Source organism: Gallus gallus, chromosome 20, assembly GCF_016699485.2.
Source record: "Gallus gallus isolate bGalGal1 chromosome 20, bGalGal1.mat.broiler.GRCg7b, whole genome shotgun sequence".
Taxonomy (NCBI): Eukaryota; Metazoa; Chordata; class Aves; order Galliformes; family Phasianidae; genus Gallus; species Gallus gallus.
The window spans coordinates 776,446-794,656 of NC_052551.1; the positions used below are offsets into that span (position 1 = coordinate 776,446).

The following is an 18,211-nucleotide window of genomic DNA, read 5'->3' on the forward strand; positions in this document are numbered from 1 at the left end:
ACAGCTGGACTTGTTCCATTATTTTCAAATGAGTTGGCAAATACTCTGCTGCTTACAATGGTAATCATGCCTAGGTGTGTACTGAGTGACAGAACCAAGTAACTAGGCTGCAGGTAGCATGATATTTGGGGCCTGTTAATAACAAAGAAAGGTGAAATGGTGGTGAGATTTAGTTATAGCTTGCTGTCACTGCTGGCAGTGGGGGCAACTGATCTTTAATCACATCACACTGCAATGCTGCACTGGCTCCTGAGCTGGACAGGCAGTGCTGGGGCTCTGCACACTTCAGGGGGACAGAGTGTGTCATGTTGCCCTTGCTCTGCCTGTGGCAACAGTGCCTTGGTATGAAGAGGCACAGACTGGTGTGATGTTAGATCTGTGACTGTAAGAGCAATCTCCTAGTAGGTTCTGTAACTAAGAACGTGGTGGGTATAAAGAAAGCCCTGCTTATGCCCGTCCAGTCAAGCACAGATCTATAAATATTGAGAACTGATTTGAGAGAGCTGCAGCAGGCTAGGGAGAAGAAAGCAGATATTCCATCTGTACTCATGATGTATTTGTGTGCACCATGAGTCTCTCATCCCTGCCTTTGCAAGAGAAAAGCCCATATTTAGTACTTTTCCATTATCAACCAGAAGAATGTTGCTATACTCAGTGGCTCTTTGGAGGCCCACTAAGAGCAGCATAAAGCCCTGGATTTTAAAAGCACTGTGATCAAAAACACTTGCCTGACAGTATTTTAATCATTCTGGTAAATGGAGATTGGAGACAGTTCTCCTGCCCCTTGCCACTTTTGCTTTGTCCATGGGCAGAAGAGCAGGTGATGATCTGTGAGCAGGTGCTACTCAATGTACTCTTCTGTCTTGCTATCTTCAGCCCATCAAACAAGCCACAAGGTAACTTCTGTGAACATTATTGCCATGATCTCAGTCTGTTTTCCTGCTTTTGACTGCTCTAGATAGAAGGAGCAATGATGGATGGCGAAGACAACCACAGACTGTAGTTTCAGTGCAGCTTTGTTGTCTGAGAGTAGTTAATTCTTCACAGATCTCTGTAACTGCTAATGATTGTTTCTTGCTCCAGAAATGCCTGAGTTTGTTGCTGTATTTATGGTCTGTTCAACTGAGCCCTTCTTTCTTTTCTTTCCCACCCCCAATAGTCTTAGGAAAAGTCCTGAGTGCAGTGGGCAGTGCACAGCTACTAATGTCACAGAAGTTCCAGCAATTCCATGGCCTCTGTGAACAAAACTTGGTGAGTAAGGTTTTATTCCTGCCTCTTTCTGGGAGGGAAATACAGCTGTTTCAGCAGCACAACAGGAATACTATTACACTGGTACACTATTACACTATAATACCTGATAGTGGTACAGAGCAAAGCCAGAGCAGCTGTAGCCTACAACCTGACCACTGTGCTGTGATGGATTCATGCTGTTTTCAAATAGCAGGTGAGCAGTGGGTGGCTGAACAGGCAGTTCTTAAGCTGTGCTCTGCTCAGGAATGAGTATTTGCAGTTCCTTTTGGTGCTCGTGTGGCACAGAAATTTTCTTCAACTGCAGTTAGGGCACACTAAAGGGCACCTGCAGAGTCTCTCATAGGTCTGATACATCACGTAGCCATTCTGCTGTGTGTCCTGAAAACCACTTCTTTGTTGCTTCTAAAGAGTTTTTTTTGAGATGAAACATGGATTTTTGCCAAATGGGGGGGTGTTTAAAAAAACATGTTGTTCTCTAAAGATGCATACTTTGCGTGTAGATAATGCAGATGGTAGAACTATCCCAACACAGTTGTCTCTGGTTAATCACAAAACATGGCCTGAATCAGATCTCTTCAAATTAATGCAAAGGTTTGCCTTTACTGAGCGAACTTGAGGATGGGTGGGAATCTAGGATTTGGAGGTTGTCTCTTTCCCCTCAAGCTTTTGGATGTTGCAAAGTTCTTGAGGTATATTCCCCCCTGCAAGAAACTTAGAGAAACTCAAGAAGAAGAAGGAGGCAAAGTGCTGGATGTTCCCTTGCTGACCTCTGAACATGGCTGAGAGAAGAGCAACAGCAACACCAGCAGCCAGGCTTTCAGCAATATTCTGTGCTGAAATTTTCCTTTGACACATGGTGCTGAGTTGCTTAGATTTAATCCTGTGCTTTCCTGAGACAGTGCAGGCCTATGTTGGCAGTTCAGATGCCTAAGAATTAGGAAAATTTTGTTTTTAATGGGGGTGAATTTACTTTAGCTCCTTAAAGCTTTCTCAGAAGTTAGGGTGATGAGGTGCTGGCACCGCTGCCCAGCAAAGTGCGGGTGCCCCATCCCTGGAGGTGCAGGAGGCCATGGCGGGGCCCTGGGCAGCCTGAGCTGAAGTAGGGCAGCCAGCACACAGCAGGGGCGGGGATGGGGGCTGTAGGGTCCCTGCCAGCCCAAGCCCTTCTACAATTCTATGAACCTAGAGGCAAGTCTAAGAAATCACAGAATCAATGGGGTTGGAAGGCACCTCTGGAGTTCCCCAGTCTCACGCCACAGGAAAGTGTCCAGGCAGGTTTGGATATCTCCTGAGAAGGAAACTCCATCTCCTCTCTGCACAGCCTGCGCCAGGGCTCGAGCACCCTCACTGTAGAGAAATTCCTCCTTGTGTTCCAAGGAACTTCCTGTGCTCCAGTTCTCACCTGTTGCCCCTTCTCCTGTCGCTGCACACCACAGAAAAAGACCTGGCCCCATTTGAGTTCCTCACTTTAGATACTTGTAAACAGCGATAAGATTTCCCCTCCTGAGTCATCTCTTCCCCGGGCTGAACAGCCCCAGCGCTCTCAGCCTTTCCTCATACATCATACAGTGATGCTTCAGGCCCTGGAGATCTTTATGGCCCTCTGCTGGACTCTTTCTAGGAGAGCCTCATCTTTTGTGAACTGAGGCACCCGAAACAACACAGAAGTCCAGATTTGGCCTCAGCAGGGCAGAGGGAAGAACCACCTCCCTCACCCTGCTGGCCATGCTCTTTGTAATGGTATATTAACCATTGGCATTCTTGGCCAGCGGGGCATAGTGTTGGCCATCAGGACACCCAGGTCCTTCTCCACAGAGCTTCTTTCCAGCAGGTCATCCCCTAACTGTACTGATACTTTCAGATTGTTTTGCAGGAACGTGTAGCAAAGTAGTTTTGCTTGTGAAAACAGTGGCACACAAGCTTTCCAGCTGTCAGCTGTTGTTTGCATCGTGCTGCATCAGTTTCTACTATTCAGTTCACTTAAGTTATGATCTATGTTCTTTAAAAAAAAAAGTTGTAGTTCAGAATCGTGTGCCAGAGACCTTCAGTTGGAGGCTACTGCTGTGGGATTTAACTTAAGACTTAACCAGGGATGCCATGAGGAGAAAGGTGCTGTTGCCTTTTGCTGCAGAGTGCCTTTTAGGATTCTTTTTCAGTCTCCTGTATAAGAAATGCCATCAGGATCTCTTTATCCTGATTGCTACAAAAAAAAACTTCTGGCTGTAAATGATGGCCTCATGCCCACTTAGGGCGGAAGTTCCCTAAGGGTTTTTGAAGCTTCAGTCATTAGAAAGGAGTAAATGTAAGCTGTGCAGACAGCTCTACTTGTCAAGGAGGCATATTCTTTCTGATGTATTCTTATGCCTTCCCTTGTAGAACCCTAATGCCAATCCCAGACCCACAGCCCAGGACCTAGCTGGGTTTTGGGATCTCCTGCAGTTGTCCATTGAAGACATCAGCATGAAATTTGATGAGCTGTACCACTTGAAAGCTAATAGCTGGCAATTGGCAGAGACACCGGAGAGAAAGGTGAGTGTGGGGCAGTTCAGAGTGGTGAGAGCACTTACAGACATTTCAGGTATGACATCTACTCCTGTCTGCAAACAGAAGATCTCTATGATGTTAGCTGCCTTCTATGTCTGCAGTGTCACCCCTCCATATAATCTAGCTGCCTGTGATAATAGTTCTGGCACTTGTAGTAATGAGGTTGCATTGTCAATCAGCCATCCTCCCTGTGCATGCTTTCATAGCCTCTTGAGTAATAGCGGAAGCAATTTTTACAAGAGGAAGATGGGGAGAAATGAGTGGTGTACGCTCAAATCAGTGATGCAGAGGCCTCTAGTGTTATAAGCACCGCATAAGTACTGGTGGTATAAAAAGTATCTGCTGGAGCCTTTTGAAAATTCAGGGAAGGCTGCATCTCGGGGCCACCCTGCCTGACCACATATGAGGGGAGGAAAGAATGCTATGGCTATGGGCAGTGCAGCATATTAGGATTTTGCAGTTTCAGATGATGTTCAGTCTTTGTGCTGTCTTCTGTGCTCTGACTTACTGCTGGGCCGCAGATAGAGCCAGAAAGAAAACCCAATCTGTACCATGAAATGGAAAATGGTCCTTTTTTTTTTTTAAAGAAATAGCTTATTTTATGATGAGTGTCTTGCTCGGGAACTGTTCCTGCCTCTTGCACCTGTCACTCATAACCCTGTTTCTTAGCTCTTCAGGCCTTGAGAGTCCCCACCATAGCAGAGAGCAAACTTCTGTATGTGCATTTTTATTTTATGTTTGGGTTTTTTTCCTTACTGTCTCCCTAAAGGAAGAGAAGAAACCACCCCCTCCAGTGCCAAAGAAGCCAGCAAAGTCCAAATCCCAACTGAACCGGGACAAAGCCTCTGATTCAGACAAGCAGCGCCAGGAAGCTCGCAAGCGTCTCATGGCAGCCAAGCGCGCTGCCTCTGTCCGGCAGAACTCAGCCACAGAGAGTGCAGACAGCATCGAGATCTACGTCCCCGAGGCACAGACACGCCTTTGAGTGAAGGGGCAGAGGAAGGAACCGCGTGGTTTTTATAAGTCATTAAAAAGGAAAGAAAAAAAAAAAAAGGTTCTCTCTAAACTAGTGTGATTTATTCAGTCTAGAGACAATGAGCCATCCTTGAAAAGGGCTCCTGAGTTGGCTTTTTCTCTCAGCTTTAAGTAATGAAGATTTTAAACATAAAAAGAAAAAAAGAAAAAAATACCCCTCGTTTTCTCACTGGCTGTGGTGTTGCTGAATGGACTGAACAGACTCCTGAAACCTCCAGCCCCTCAACTTGGAACTTCAATCTTTTTACTTGTTCTAACTAATGAGAATTATTAGCTTGTTTACAAGAAGAGGACAACAAAACATGAAGCCTTGAGCACTTGCCATGCTGTGTTCTTCCTCCTTATTCTGTTCTTCCTCCTCATCCTTTATTTTTCCCCCTTCTGCTCCCTTTCTCCTACCCTCTGCATGGCTTTGTTTACTGTGTTAGAAATAACCTCTCTTCCACAGAGCTCCTGAAGAGAACACCTATTCAGTGTGTACTACTGTTGCACTCTGCTAGCAAGCAGCCTTTCTTGGTTTTCTTTTTTTGTTCTCCTTTTGATGGGGGTAGGGGGTGGGGGGAGGATGGGTGGGCAGGGACAGGGCCTTGGGTTTGGGTTTGTATTCCTGTTTTAATGAAGTGAGAGGATGACAGAATCTGTGGAATGTAATGCAGAGTTGCTGAAATGCAGCCCGAAAGTAAACGTGCAATAAGCTGGCAAAGGGGGCAGGGATGGTGCTTGGCTGGCAGTGCCCTACCTCAGGCACAGGAGGGGAGCTGAAGGACCACAGAGCCACTACGGACATGATCCACACATGCTTCACTTTGAATTTTATTTCTCTGCCCCCACCCCCCACCCCCAAAATTATATCCCCTGAGTTGCTTGTTAGAAAGAAGCTGCTAAACACGGAGGGACCTTGTTTCAAAGTGGGCTGGGGTGGGGGAGGGCTGGGTGTGTGTGCTGGTGTTTCAGGGTGGGAGGACTGGGTTTTGTACAAAGAGGAAGGCAGGGGTGGCTAAAGGTAGGCTGCCTGCCTGTATGTATGTGTACATATGCACATATACACTTAGTAGTACCTGTACATTTAATTCATACACACGTATACGTGCCCATACACACAGTGCAGATGGTGTATTAAAAGCACCTTTGTGAGGATGGGCATATGTATAGCATATATTTTTACATGTACTATATCTAGATGTGTGTAAAAGTGTGTGTAAAAATATATACCCTGTGTGTAATCAGATGACTATTTTTTCCTGATCTCCCTGCTCTTTGGGTAGAGAAAGGATTGCTAAGTATTTTTTAGCCCATTTTCCCCTTTGTAGGCCTCCTTTTCAGTTTGGCTTCTTGAAGCCAGAGCTGTCACCACCCAATTCTTTGCCACCCCCTCAAAATAAGCATTTGGTCCCATTCCGAGTGATCTTGCTGGGGATTTTTTTGTTGTTGTTGTTGTTCACTTGCTTGAATGAGTTGGGAGATGGTCTGCTACTTTCATGGGGGTGGGGGTGGAATCCCAAAGAAGTTTCAGCGAGGGTGTTGGTGATCCAGAAGGCAAAAAAAATAAATAAAAAGTGAAACCTTAAATGATGTCTGAGTCAACATTCTGTACTGCCCCGTGGGGTGCATGCAATGTGCTCTTGGAGATGCCTTAATAGTTACACAGCGGAGTTATATTTCCGTCAAAGTTTGGCTGTAAAGTAACTTAATTCAACTCAGTGTGTTGAGAGACTCACCTGGCGATTACACCATTGGGTTTCTGGGGTAGGCTGGGAAGCTTCTGCATTTTTAGAGATTTCTAGCACTGAAATGGGAAACACACGGGATGGGAAGGGGCATTTGTATATATGTATATATAGTGCTTCTCAAGAGACCTGAAGCTGCTGCTGCAGAGGGCGGCACTGGCCTGGATGGCTGCTGCTCAGGGTGGGTGTGCAACAGCACCGTGCTAAGAACGCTTTGTCCGCCTATGAGGGGACGGCCTTTCTCTCTCTGCTCCTCAGCGGGTGGGCGTGCCCTGGGCCTGCAGGCTCTGGCCTCCTGGGCGCACTCAGCTGCGTCCTCCCCCAGAGAGGAGTGGGCTGGGTCTCAACACGCTGCTGGGAGGCGCCCTTGGGCACGCGGTGGGCCGGATGCGTGGCGCTGGCAGCCGTGGAGTCGCTGCGCTGCTGCGGGCCGCCCGGGCTCACCTGGAGGCACATCGGCTGCGCCATCCGCGCTGCGCCCATCCCGGGGCCTGAGGGCTCTGCTTTAATTTCTACAGCTCGATAAATGCATATATATGTAGAGCTATATACATATATATATACAAATATAGAAAGATATATAAATAAAACAGTTATACGTGTCTGTACACGTCTTTGTACAACTACTTCTTTATCTGCAGACACCGTCTGTCAACGTATCCATCTCCGCGCCTGAGTGCTTCCCGGTGCGAAGGAGGAGCGCAGCCAATCACAGCGCTGCCTCAGAACACGTGGGTGTGGGGTGTGAAGAAGTGGCCGCCGGCCAATCACAGAGCAATGTGACGTTTAACAAAATGGCTGCTCCCGCCATAAAATGGCGGTCAAAACAAAATGGCTGCCCCCGTGCATGAGGGGGAGGGTTTTCTGTGCTCCGTGTACTTCCGGGTAATCTGATGAGCGGCCGCAGATCCCGCCAGCCAATCACAACAGGCATGAGGGAGACCGGGGAGGAACTTCCGGGAGAGGTGGCCGCTGAGGCCGCTGGGAAAGGAGGGGGGGGGACTTCCGCGGTCAGCTGAGGGTGGAGTTGCCGTCGCTGCTCCTCCCTGTGCTTGCGGGCAGTCTCGGCCCGGGGCGGCGGCCGCTTCAGGTCGGGCGGCTCCGGGCTCGGCGGACGGCGCTATGTTGGTGCTTTTTCGGGTCGCGTACTGGAGAGCGGGGTACTGGGGGCCAGGAGCGTGGGGCGCGGGCGGAGGTGTGCCCCCCTGCCGGGGTCTCAGCTTCCTCCCACAGCCGCCTTTCCCGGCCCCCGGTCAGGTGCTGCCTGGCAGAGTCTTCCACTCAGCCGCTGCCTCGCGTCTGACCGAGCGGTGCCCGCTGCCCGGCCGAGAGCTCCTGCAGCACTGCAGCACGGGGCAGGCACGCTGCGCCCACGTCCGGGCGGCGGGTTGCGTTTCTTTCCCGTCCTCGTGCTGCAGCAGGTGTGAGTCTCCGCGCCTGTTGCTTTAAAATGACGGCTGCCCTTGTGTCAGCTGTGCTCGCTTGGAAACAGCTGTTTGCTCCACGATGTCAGTTTTCTTGCAAATAACGTACGCGTCAGCTGGGATGGCTGTGGGATTCCCCTGACACCAGCAGTGCCCTTTGCTGAAGTCGAGCATATCAGGCACCCTGCAGAGCTCTGGCACTGCGGGCAGTGCGCCGCCTCCTCATAAGGGGAGTGCCGGGAGGCAGCGCTTGGGCAGAGCTCCCAGCATCGTTTCAAGCGAGGCAGTAAGAGCAGTGCAGCAGCAACAGGGCCGTTTGCAGTGCTGCTGAGATGATGGCACCACCTGTAATTTTACCCTCTGATTATACTGCTGTGGAGGAGGATGCGTGCCACCTTGCTCTGCCCCCCTGCCCCAGTGATGGGGGCCGCATTCACCTGGGCGCCTGGCCCAGGCCTCCCCACCACGTGTATCTTTTCAGGGCAGTGGTGGCATCACACGTGGTGTGAAAGCATCACAGTAATGGGGTTGATGTAATTGAGTAATTAACAGTAATTGAGCTAGACGGAGAACAGAGCATGGCTGGGGCCAGGAGGTAGGATTCCTCCACGGGGCACAAATCCACACTTCTTGCCTTGCAGGACAGAGGTGAGAGCTGTTGCCATCTCTGCTGCTCACTTTCATGGCTTCTTGCCCTCCTCTTCCTGCAGAGGAGCAGGTGACAGGGGCAATGGTGGAGCAGAGCCGAGCCCTGCAGCCATGCTTGAGGGCAGGTAGCAGCCCCTACTGCCCCAGCACCCAGCCTCTTGTGCCTTCCCATCCTTTCCTTACCGGGAAGGTGTTGAGGAGCCCGAGCTCTGCTGAAGTCTGGTAACCCCATCCCTGCAGGGCTGAATGCAGGTCCATGAGGCTCTGCCCAAAGCCTGCCCAAGCTGTGATGGGTGCCCAGAGCCCAGCCTGGGGCTCAGGGAGCCTGAGGTACCTCTTGGGGCTGCTGGAGGGGCAGGCAGAGCTGGGCTGGAGGGCACCAGCTGTGTTTTAACCTGTCACAGTCCTCACTGCTGTGCAGTCTTCCCTATGCTGGGCTGGTGGCACTGTGTGCTAGCTCAGTCCTTCACTACCTCCCTGCCACCCAGGTACCCCAGCCCGCACCCATCACCAAGAACAGAAAGCAGCAGCAGAAGGCATAAGGTGGGGTCAATTGTTGCTTTCTTGTCTGCTTTCCCCAGAGTTGCCAACAGGCATCCCTGGAGCTGCACGAGTGAGGCTTGGCAGGGGGACTAGGGGCCTACATCCTGTCATGGCCCCTGCCCAGGGCCTGGGGCACAGGACAGGGCAGCAGGAACTATCAGTACTGCAGTGCAGGCTGTGCACATTCGAAGCCACCAGCAGACGGAGTACCACTGTGCACACTGCAAACGTTTGCCCCAGACTGGGAAGCCCTGCTCAGCACCCAGCTCTGCTGCAGTACCCAGGGCAGCGGTTCCAGTGCTGCTGCTACCTTTGGGACTGTGTTGCAGCTGCGCGTGGAGGAGAAAGGCTGTGGCTCCTGCTCTGCAGTCAGCTCTGCATGTCACTCAGGTGACATCGGGCAGGGTCAAGACATGGACTTTTTATCATTTTTTTCCCCTTCAGTAAAGGTCTAACAGTGTTGCTGTCCAACGTTTCTGATCCAGGCCAGGAAGAGGAGGGGACTTTTTCCTGCTTGCAGACATCAGGACCCAGCACTGTGGCAGTGAGCAGGTAATGTCCACCAGACCAAATGGGGTAGGTGCAGGCTGGTGCCAGGCACAGGCCCTTTTTTCCCCTCACCCAGCAGTGGTCCCTAAACCTCTTAAGCTGCTTTGGCTGAGTGTCAAGAGCTGGGGGCTGGCACTGCGGTGTGTCAGTACATTGGGTAATGAGGTGAGGGAGGAGCAAGAGTGACATAACACAGCCTGACTCAGATCTCGTATTTAAAAAAAGAAACAAAACAAAAACTTTTATTTGACAACAGAAGAACAAACAAAAATATATTTACAGTAGTTTTTTGCTCCAAACTTTAATTCCAAAAATCCCACCCCTCTCCCTCCAACCCCCCAGATTCTTTCAGGTCCATCCCCGGGGCGGCAATACCATTCCATCAATACCAATCTGTCTCACGGGCACAGCTGCAGTGCTCCTGGCCCCCACTGCAGCAGCACTGCTCGTCCCCACTTTGGTTTGACTGAGGCAAAAATAAGGGGAGGTGAGGGAAAAGCCTCTCCCTGCCAAGGGGGACAGCACTGGGGAGAAGGGCTACCTACAAATAAGGAAGGCAGTCCTAAAGTTCAGGGCTTTCCCCAGAAAGGAGGGACAGGGCAAAAGCTGGACAGAACCAGAGCCCGGGGAGCTCAGCAAGGTGATGCTTGTAACTGCATGGTGAGCATCAGACCCACAGCACTGCACTGGTGCCCGTGCCTGGCTGGGGACCACTGATGCTTGGCCCCCCACTGCAGAAGGGCACTCAGCCAATGCAATGCACTGCTGGCAAACCATCCCCAGCCCCTCAGCACTTGGGAGCTCTCCTTCCTCTCCTGTCACCTTTCCTCCAAACAAGAAAAGAGGCAAAAAACAACCCCCCAAGCCAGTGCTCTCCCCAGGCTCCATCTGCTGCAGAACACCAGGTCCTGTGGACATTATCTCTAGTCACGCAACTTAACATCAGGCTAATAACCTACGATTAGTGTTTTTCAGGATAGATAACATAGGTGTGTACGTGTCACTATTTAACTTTCAATGTACAGTGAAACAGCAATAGCTCAGTCCCCGGACCCCTGCAGTGCCCAGGCTCTCACTCCAGCACAGAACGCGATGCCCAGGAGAAGCTGCCCATGACCCAAAACAGCCCCAGCGCCAGCAAGCTCTGCCGTGCCAGGGCTCCCCCAGGCACCAACTCTTGCTGGAGACCACCAGCACCCACTGTGCTGTTGGAAGGCTGGGGGGGCAGTGGGGAGCAGCAGGACTCGCCCCCCCCCCCAAAGCATCTCACCAGCGTTCGGCTGCTTTCCAGGGACAGTGGTGCACAGGCTGTGAGCAGTGCACCTGCAGAGGACCACTTGGGCTGCGTTGTGTTGGGCTGCCCAACACGCTTCTTTCCAAATGTTATTTGAAAAAATAAAAATAAAAACAAAAACCTTGGATACAAAAATTTCACAGTTGGCTTCGCATCCGCCCCTTGCAGCAGCCTGCAGTCGGTGCTCCTCAAGCTCTGCAGCATGCCCTCTGCTCCAGGACAGCGTGCACATCTTCAGCAGGAACATGAGAGAAACGCGGGGAAATCATGGAAATGTTTGTTGAAGAAATTTAAAATAAAAAAAAGAAACCAAAAACCATAAATCACAATTAAAGGGAAAAGGTTTCAACAGCAACAAAAATAATAAAACCAAAAAACAACTGCTAAACAGCACCATCAAGATTTCTACTGGCAGCATCTGTCACACCCTAAGGCAGAAGATGAGGGTCCCACATTTGTCACAGGCTTCAAGTTCCCAGTTCGCCCGTCCCCTGCCCTTCCCCAGGCAGGATGTGGCTCCTGGCCGACACAGGGCACTCCAACGGCCCTCTGCAAAAACTGGAGAAAGGTACAAAGAGGATCAGAGACATCTGGGAGGACAAAGAACTTCATCCACAATCCTTAAAACAGACACGAACTTAAAAAATATATATATTCTCTCTTCTTCTCCCTGAAAAAGTGGTGTTGGCTGGACCCTTGTTTCCAGGAACGAGAAAAAGAAGTCAGCAGGTTTTCCGAGGGAGTTCCGTGGCTTCGCACAGCGACCATCGGTCATGGCAAGGAGAGGTCTCTTGGCCATAGAGGTCTGGTCCCGGTGCCCAGGGCCCCGTCCCCAGCGGGAGCTCCGTGGTGGCAGGCATCTCCCCCGGATGGGGCGAGACAGCCCTTCCTCTCCTCTCCTCACCCCCTTGGCCAGCAGAGGTATGGGGATGCACAGGTCTGCTTCTGAGATGAGCTGTGTGGGGGTGCAGGTGGTCACAGGCTCCTGAGGCCAGAGAAAAGGGGCCCCGTGGGTGGCAGAAGACTGGAGGTTGGGCACCCCCGAGGAAGGGCACCCCGCAGGACCCGGACCGGGGGCTATTTGGCGACAGAGGCGCCCGGGGGCTCAGTCTGAGGTGAGAGGGGCAGCTGCCCGCCCTGCCGCTGTGATTCCAGCTCGGCCGCCTTCTGCAGCGCCACCTCCACCAGCAGCTGGAAGCTGCTGAAGTCGTCACCGAAGAGCTCAGGGGGCGTGGGGGGCGGCGTGTTGAAGAGTCCGCTGGTGGGGCTGGCGGCCTCGGCACGCGCCAGCAGGGCCACAGTGCTGCCGGCGGCACCTGGTGGAGCTTTGGGGTGGGGGTCTGGCTCCACTCGCTGCAGGCCGGGCTGCTTCTCCCGCTCGGGGCTGTGGGCACCCAGCACCGCCAGGTTGCCACCTAGCGCCTGGGTGGGATGGCACAGTACCTGCGGGCACATGGATATTGGCAGCACCTTGGCAGCCCCCCCTGCCGTCACAGGAGGAACCACCAGCATTCCAGAGCCAGCGGCAGCCCCCCGCGGCAGGGTCACGTCGCCAGCCTTGCCCCCTCGGCGAGAGATGGTGAACTGGTTGGGGTCCTTCCCATCCTTGCGCAGCATGTCAGGGAGCAGCCGCCGCCGGGCGTTGATGAACCAGTTGCAGATCTGGGAGGAGAAAGGGGCACAGTGCTGTCAGTGAGAGGTTCTGTGCCCCCCTCGGCTACCGCAGGGCTCCCCCGCCCCACATCTCCCTCAGAGGAGCAAAGCCGCCCCGGTAGGAGCTGCACGCGGAAACCCCAGCACAGCTGCTTCCTGCCCCACACTGCCGGCCTGGGCAGCCCCTTCCCCCCAGCACCTCCATCCCAGCACCATGAGCAGTGCTGCCCAGCCCTGCAGAGTGCTGCGGCGTGCAGGCAGGCAGGGCGTCGCTCTCGGCATCTTGGGTACCAACTCCCTAACCCGTGGAGCTGCAGCCTCGGCCCCCTGCAGGCAGCAGGGAATTCGGCAGCGTGCTAGCTGGTTCCTGTGCCTGCAGCCCGCCAGTGAGGCTGTGGCTGAGCTTCGAAGGCCCTTTCCAACATCTGCACGGCAACGGGGCAGAGCTCTGCAGCTGCACCTCGGGAAGCCTTTTTGGAAGCACAGTGTATTCGGTTTCTGCCATGCATTGTTTCAGTGTCTTCCTATAAAAAACTGCATTTAAAAAAATGCCTGCTTCCTAGTAAACAATTAGAAGAGAATAAATCAGGCCAAAAAATGATGAATCTTTCCCAAATCAACAGCTCTGTAAATTATTTCCTTGGGGAAAGGGAACTTACCACAACTTCGATCACAGCAAGATCTCAGTTGTCCTTTTGTTGTCTTTCAGACAATATCTGGCATTTAACACCCTCCAATCCACGAGTCTCACCCCGTCTTTCCTCACAAGCCCTCTCCCCTCACAAACCATAGGCAGCAGCCCCTGACGTGCTCCTGTAGCCCCAAGGCACAGAGCTGCCACCAGCCCAGCACGTGGCACAGCCCAGCACATGGCCTGGCCACAGACTGCCACACGGCCCCGGGGCTGCTCCGGTCACACTCCAGCACTCAGCTGTATGGGGGCTGCACAGGCCTCAGCTCCTCTACTTTCACGCCACTGGGTTGAGTTTTGCTTTTTTCTCTTTTTAAACACCACTTCCAGAAGGGCAGCACCTCCACACTCCTGGGGAGGACACCCCCAGGGCAGGGGACAGGCGGCTGCAGGACCTCACCAGGAGCTCACTGACCCGGACGGAGGACACGGGGCCACACAGCTGCCATCACCCCGCAGAGCCGGGGTTGCCGTGCATGCAAACAGGTGCTGGGAGGGCAGGGCCCAGCTTGGCACCACTGCCCCAACTCCCAGGGAGAACACCCAATAGCCCAGCCTGGCTGCAGCCGAGCCCCTGGGTCACCTCAGAGGGGAAACCCAGAGACTGCACTGGGCCCGGCCCCCCTGGGGCTTCAGGGAAAGGAACCCACCACAGCCCTGCCAGCACCTCCAAGAGCTCCTGGTTGGGCGAGCCCAGCGCCCCAGGGACAGGCCTAGGCTGAGGTGGCCCCAAGCCCACGGCCAGCCCCAGCCCTCAGCTCCCCCAAGGCTGCTGGACACAGGCCTGCTGTTCTGTTGGTGTTCAAACCGATAAGGAAAAGAGAAAATAAAGTCTGCCTTGTCGGTTCAGGAGCGGGAAATCAGACAGTGCCACGGCCCACGCAGCGGTGCCTGGGCCAGCAGCAGGGCGAGGAGCGGGGGAGAGGAGCGCTGGGCTGGGCTGTCCCACTGCCGCTGTGCCGGGCAGTGAGCTCCCCGTGTTGCCCAGGGCCCCCAGCACAGCATCCTCCTGGGACGGCTGCCCCTGCCCCGGGGGGGTGGGTGTGGGGGGTACAGAGGTACCCCGAGAAGGTGAGGAAGCCCAAAGCACCCACAGGCACTGAAGTGACAGAGAGGCACCAGTTCGTGCGGCCCCCTCTGAGCGCGCCGTCAGCCCCCACTCCAGGAGCTCCCAGGGAGGGGCCGCCCCGCAGTGCCGTGCTGCCCCCCCCGGGCTGGGGCTGCGCCCGTACCTGCAGCACGGAGAGGCTGGTCTGCCCCGAGAGGCTGAGCTTCTCCTGCTCCGAGGGGTACGCGTTGAAGCGGTGCTCGTACAGCCATTCCCGCAGGATCCGCACGGACTCCTTGGGCAGGTTGCCCCTTCTCTTCCTCTTGTTCGACTGCGACGGGTCCAGAGCCGCGGCGCCGTCGTCCTCCCCGAGGTCGCTGTCCGACATGGCGGGGCTGCCCGCGGCGCGGTCCTGCTTCGAGCCTGGGGGTGGGAAACGGCACCGCGCGCGTCGGGGCGAGCACTGGCAGAGCCGGGGCCCCGCCCGCCGCGCTCCGCCCGCCCGAGCGCGCACGGCCCGCGGAGCTCCGGGCGGTCCGGGCCGAGCCCGGCTCCCCGAGGCGGACCGAGGACGAGAGTGCGGGGGGAGCGGAGCGGAGGGAGGGGGGGGAGACGGCCCGGGCCGCGGTCCCGGCGGCATTGTTACTCGGGCGGCTCCGGGGGACGGCGGGGCCCGACCGCTGTCAGCGGAGAACGCGCCGGGAGGGGTCGGGAGCGGAGCCGCCCGCAACAGGTACCGGGCTCCGGAGGGCACAAAGCGGGCGGCGGGGGCCCGCCCCGCTGCTGGAGCTCGGGAAGAGGGACGGAAACCCGAAACCGCGCGGAGAGCCAACGGAGACCCGAACTCGACCTCCCCCCCCCCCCCAAACCCGCAAGAAGAAGAAATAAAAACCGACAGAACCAGCCCCGGTCCCGAACAACTGCCCCGACCGAAGCCCGAAGGGACAAACAGCGCCGAGCGCGAACAAAACCCACCGAGCGGACCGGCCCGGGACTCGCACAAACTTTTCACGCCGCCCGAGGGGGGGGGCGGCTCCCGGCCCGGCCGCACAAAGGGAACGAGGCCGCGCTGCGGGCCCGCACCGCCCCGCCCCGCACCGCCCCGCACCGCCCGCCGAGCCGCGCCGAGCACCGCACCGTGCCGCCGCGCACGCAGCCCGCGCGGGACTCCATGTTTTGTGCCGCTCCGGCTGCGCTCTTACCCCCGGGCCGCCGCCGCCGCCGCCTGGGCCCTTGCATGGGCAGCGCCGGGGTCGCGCCGCCGCCGCCGCCGCGCCGGGGCCGCAGTCGGGGTGCGGGAGGAGCCCTCCCGCAGCGGCGGGGCCGGCGGCGAGGGGCCGAGGTGCCCCGAAAAGTTTGCGGGCCGCGGCGGTGACAGATGCCGAGACAGAGTTCCCTTTGTTCCCAAGGAGGCAGGAACTTGGGCCGGGCCCCCCGCCCCCGGCCCGCCCGCCCGCCCCCGGCTGTCACCGCCGCGGCCCCGCGGCGGCGCGGCGGAGTTGCGTTCGGCGGGGCCGGGGCCGCCCCCTCTCGCGGTCGGCGCGGGGCTCCTCGCAGGCCGACCGTCGGCCCCCCGCAGCGCGCCCCGGTGCCCCCCTCCCCCTCCCGCGGCCCGGGCACTGCGGAGCCGTCCGGAGCGACGTCCTGGGGCGGGAGAGCGCGAAGCGGGGAGCGGAGCCCGGCGCGGCGCGGAGCGGAGCGGAGCGGAGCGGCCGGAGGTGGCAGCCCCTCGTGCCGCCCCGGCACCGTCCGCGCTGCGTTCGGGCGCTTTTAACTCACGCGCTGGGAAATCGGAAACAGCGCTGCGGCGTTCCCGTACCGGCAGGGGCGGCGTTCCGAGCGGGAGAGCGAAGTGGGAAACTTAAGTCGGGGGACGCGCGGGATCCCCCCCCGCCCGCCGGCACCGCGCGGCCCGTCTCCGTACCGCCGGCGGCGTAACGCGGGGCCGCCCCCCGGAGCCCGGCGCGGCCGCGCGAGGTCCGCACGCCGCTCCCGCACGCGGCTCCGCGGGGCGGCCCCACCGCGATCCCCGCTCACAGCCGCGCTCTCCTGACGTTCCGCGGCGGCCGAACGAGAGCCGCCTCGAGCGGCCGTTTCGAAGTCCGCCACGCCTCCCGTGATCCCGCAGCCCCGAATCGCTCGGCGTAACGCTACCGCCCCGCGGCGCCCCGCCGCCGCCCTCGGCCCGGGGGCTCCGGGAGGGACCCGACCCCCGCTCCCCGAGGCCGGGACGGCCGGGAACAGCCCCGCGGCCCGGGCAGAGCCCCCACCTCTCCGAGCCCATTGACATGATAATGCCGTTAAACTTCGGCCGTTTGGAAAACAATCGGACGGGCAGTGCCGGAGGGGGTGCAAGCGAACCGATAGGGCCGCGGGGCAGCCGGCTCCGCTCGGGCGCCGCTCCCTCCTTCCTTCGCCTCCTGTCGCTGTTGAATTTGTATTCTTTGATGCAAGGAAGGGGCTCCCGGCGGGGGCCCTGCGCAGCGCCGCCTGCCCGAGCCGTGCCCCCACCGGAGCAGAAACTGCGGGAGGAACGGGGGGGGGACGGGGGGGGGGCCGAGAGGAGGGGGCGTGGAGCCGCCGGCAGCGCTGCGCGGGGGGGTTGGGGCCTGGGAGAAACCTCCCTGGCGAGGCTGCCATGTGCCAGCGCTGCTTCGGCTGCGGGCAGAAAATACAGCTCCGAGCGGCGGGGTTTCGGCCGCTGGCGAGCCGAAATCTGGGCAAAGCCCGTGGTCAGGGGATTGACGGACACGATCTGAACGACAGAGGTGCTGCGCTCCTCAGGAATGATAACGTCCTTCTCTGATGAGCGAGGAGGCTGGAGACGGTGTGGCCCGGCGAGGAGAGGAGAAAGCGGCTGCTTCAGGTTGACCTCAAAAGATGGATTCCTGACTCGGTGTCCCTGCCTCGAGCAAACACTCCTGGCATTATGCCTAGTTTTGGTTTGGGGGCTGAAACAGCACACCTCTGAAAGAACTGCTTTGCGAGTTTTGTTTTTTGTTTTGTTTTGGTGGTCGTTGTTGTTTGGGGGGTGTTTTTAGGAGTAAAACCCGTGAACCCTTCACAAGAAAATAGTTCGCGGGTTTGCTGATACTTCTTCACCCACTGCAGATGAAGCAGCTCTGCCCAAACGGGATGAGATGCCTTTGGGAGCACAGCTCGCCGCACGGAAGCAGAGCAGCCCCACCGCCGGCGCTGAGCACTGCAGTGCTGCTGGAAACCCGGCCGGCAGCTGCGGGCGGCTCTGGAGAAGGTGCGGTTGAAGGATCCGATCCGGTCCCAGGAGCAGCTCCTCGGCTCCGTGTAACCAGCAGCGTAACTGCACGCATGCCCCTAGCTCCTCTTTCGCCCCGTTTAAATCAAGCCGCTGTAGCAAATCCCGTTCTTTGCTGTCGGACTCTCAGGTGCCCTTCTCTGAACTCTCCCAGCACGGCCGGGTCTGCTTTACGTTCGAGGTGTGGGCGATGCGGGGCCCGAGGCGACGGCCAGACACCGCTCTCTCTTAATCCACTTTTTTTCCCCTCCTAATTCCTAGCATGTGATCGTTTCGGTTTTTTTACCTTCCTCTTTCTTTCCGTATTTCGACAGCAGCTGAGCTCCGCCCTCCCGGGGGCCGCCCGTCCCCCGGAGCAGCGCGGTAAGACGCACACCTGCAGCGTGCATTCCTCCCGCGCCGCGCAGCCCCGCACACCGATCCGCTCTCGCAGCCGCACGTCGCGCTGCCCGCAGCCCCGTGGAGCTCCGCACGGCGCGACCCCGGCGCTGCGGCTCTGCGGGAGAGGCAGCCGGAGCCGGGGACAAGCA

At 56.9% G+C, this 18,211-nt stretch overlaps 2 protein-coding genes across 13 annotated transcripts in view; one reads left to right on the top strand and one right to left on the bottom strand.

The window, feature by feature from the left end:
- DLGAP4 (discs, large (Drosophila) homolog-associated protein 4) overlaps positions 1–6,399 on the top strand; it is a 157,590-nt gene extending 151,191 nt beyond the window's left edge. For all 5 annotated transcript variants that reach the window (XM_046902958.1, XM_004946855.5, XM_015296291.4 and 2 more), the window contains 3 exons: positions 1,160–1,251; positions 3,628–3,780; positions 4,565–6,399. In XM_046902958.1, coding sequence (XP_046758914.1) covers positions 1,160–1,251; positions 3,628–3,780; positions 4,565–4,780 — 461 coding nt within the window. In that variant the 3' untranslated portion in view covers positions 4,781–6,399. The remainder of the gene's footprint in view (positions 1–1,159; positions 1,252–3,627; positions 3,781–4,564) is intronic.
- A 3,531-nt stretch (positions 6,400–9,930) lies between these two features.
- Positions 9,931–18,092, bottom strand: TGIF2 (TGFB induced factor homeobox 2). Of its 8 annotated transcripts, none has more exons than XM_015296285.4 (3): positions 16,678–18,092; positions 14,592–14,830; positions 9,931–12,677 (listed from the first exon to the last, which is right to left on the bottom strand). In XM_015296285.4, exons 1-3 carry the CDS (start codon positions 17,045–17,047, stop codon positions 12,093–12,095), a joined length of 1,194 nt encoding a protein of 397 aa, XP_015151771.3. In that variant the 5' UTR covers positions 17,048–18,092; the 3' UTR covers positions 9,931–12,092. The 8 variants fall into 8 exon arrangements, with proteins under 8 accessions (XP_015151771.3, XP_024998060.2, XP_015151773.2 ...); XM_025142292.3 differs by lacking the exon at positions 16,678–18,092 and adding an exon at positions 16,332–16,525; XM_015296287.4 differs by lacking the exon at positions 16,678–18,092 and adding an exon at positions 16,227–16,525.
- Positions 18,093–18,211: the final 119 nt, after the last annotated feature.

Bases quoted from the DNA above. Each gene is read 5' to 3' on its own strand.
- TGIF2 (XM_015296285.4), bottom strand. From the start codon at position 17,047: ATGGCAGCCTCGCCAGGGAGGTTTCTCCCAGGCCCCAACCCCCCCGCG. The intron at 14,831-16,677 runs GTGGGGGCTCTG...TCCCACCCCCAG, and splicing joins ATGTCAATGGGCTCGGAGAG to GCTCGAAGCAGGACCGCGCC. The intron at 12,678-14,591 runs GTACGGGCGCAG...TTCTCCTCCCAG, and splicing joins CCAGCCTCTCCGTGCTGCAG to ATCTGCAACTGGTTCATCAA.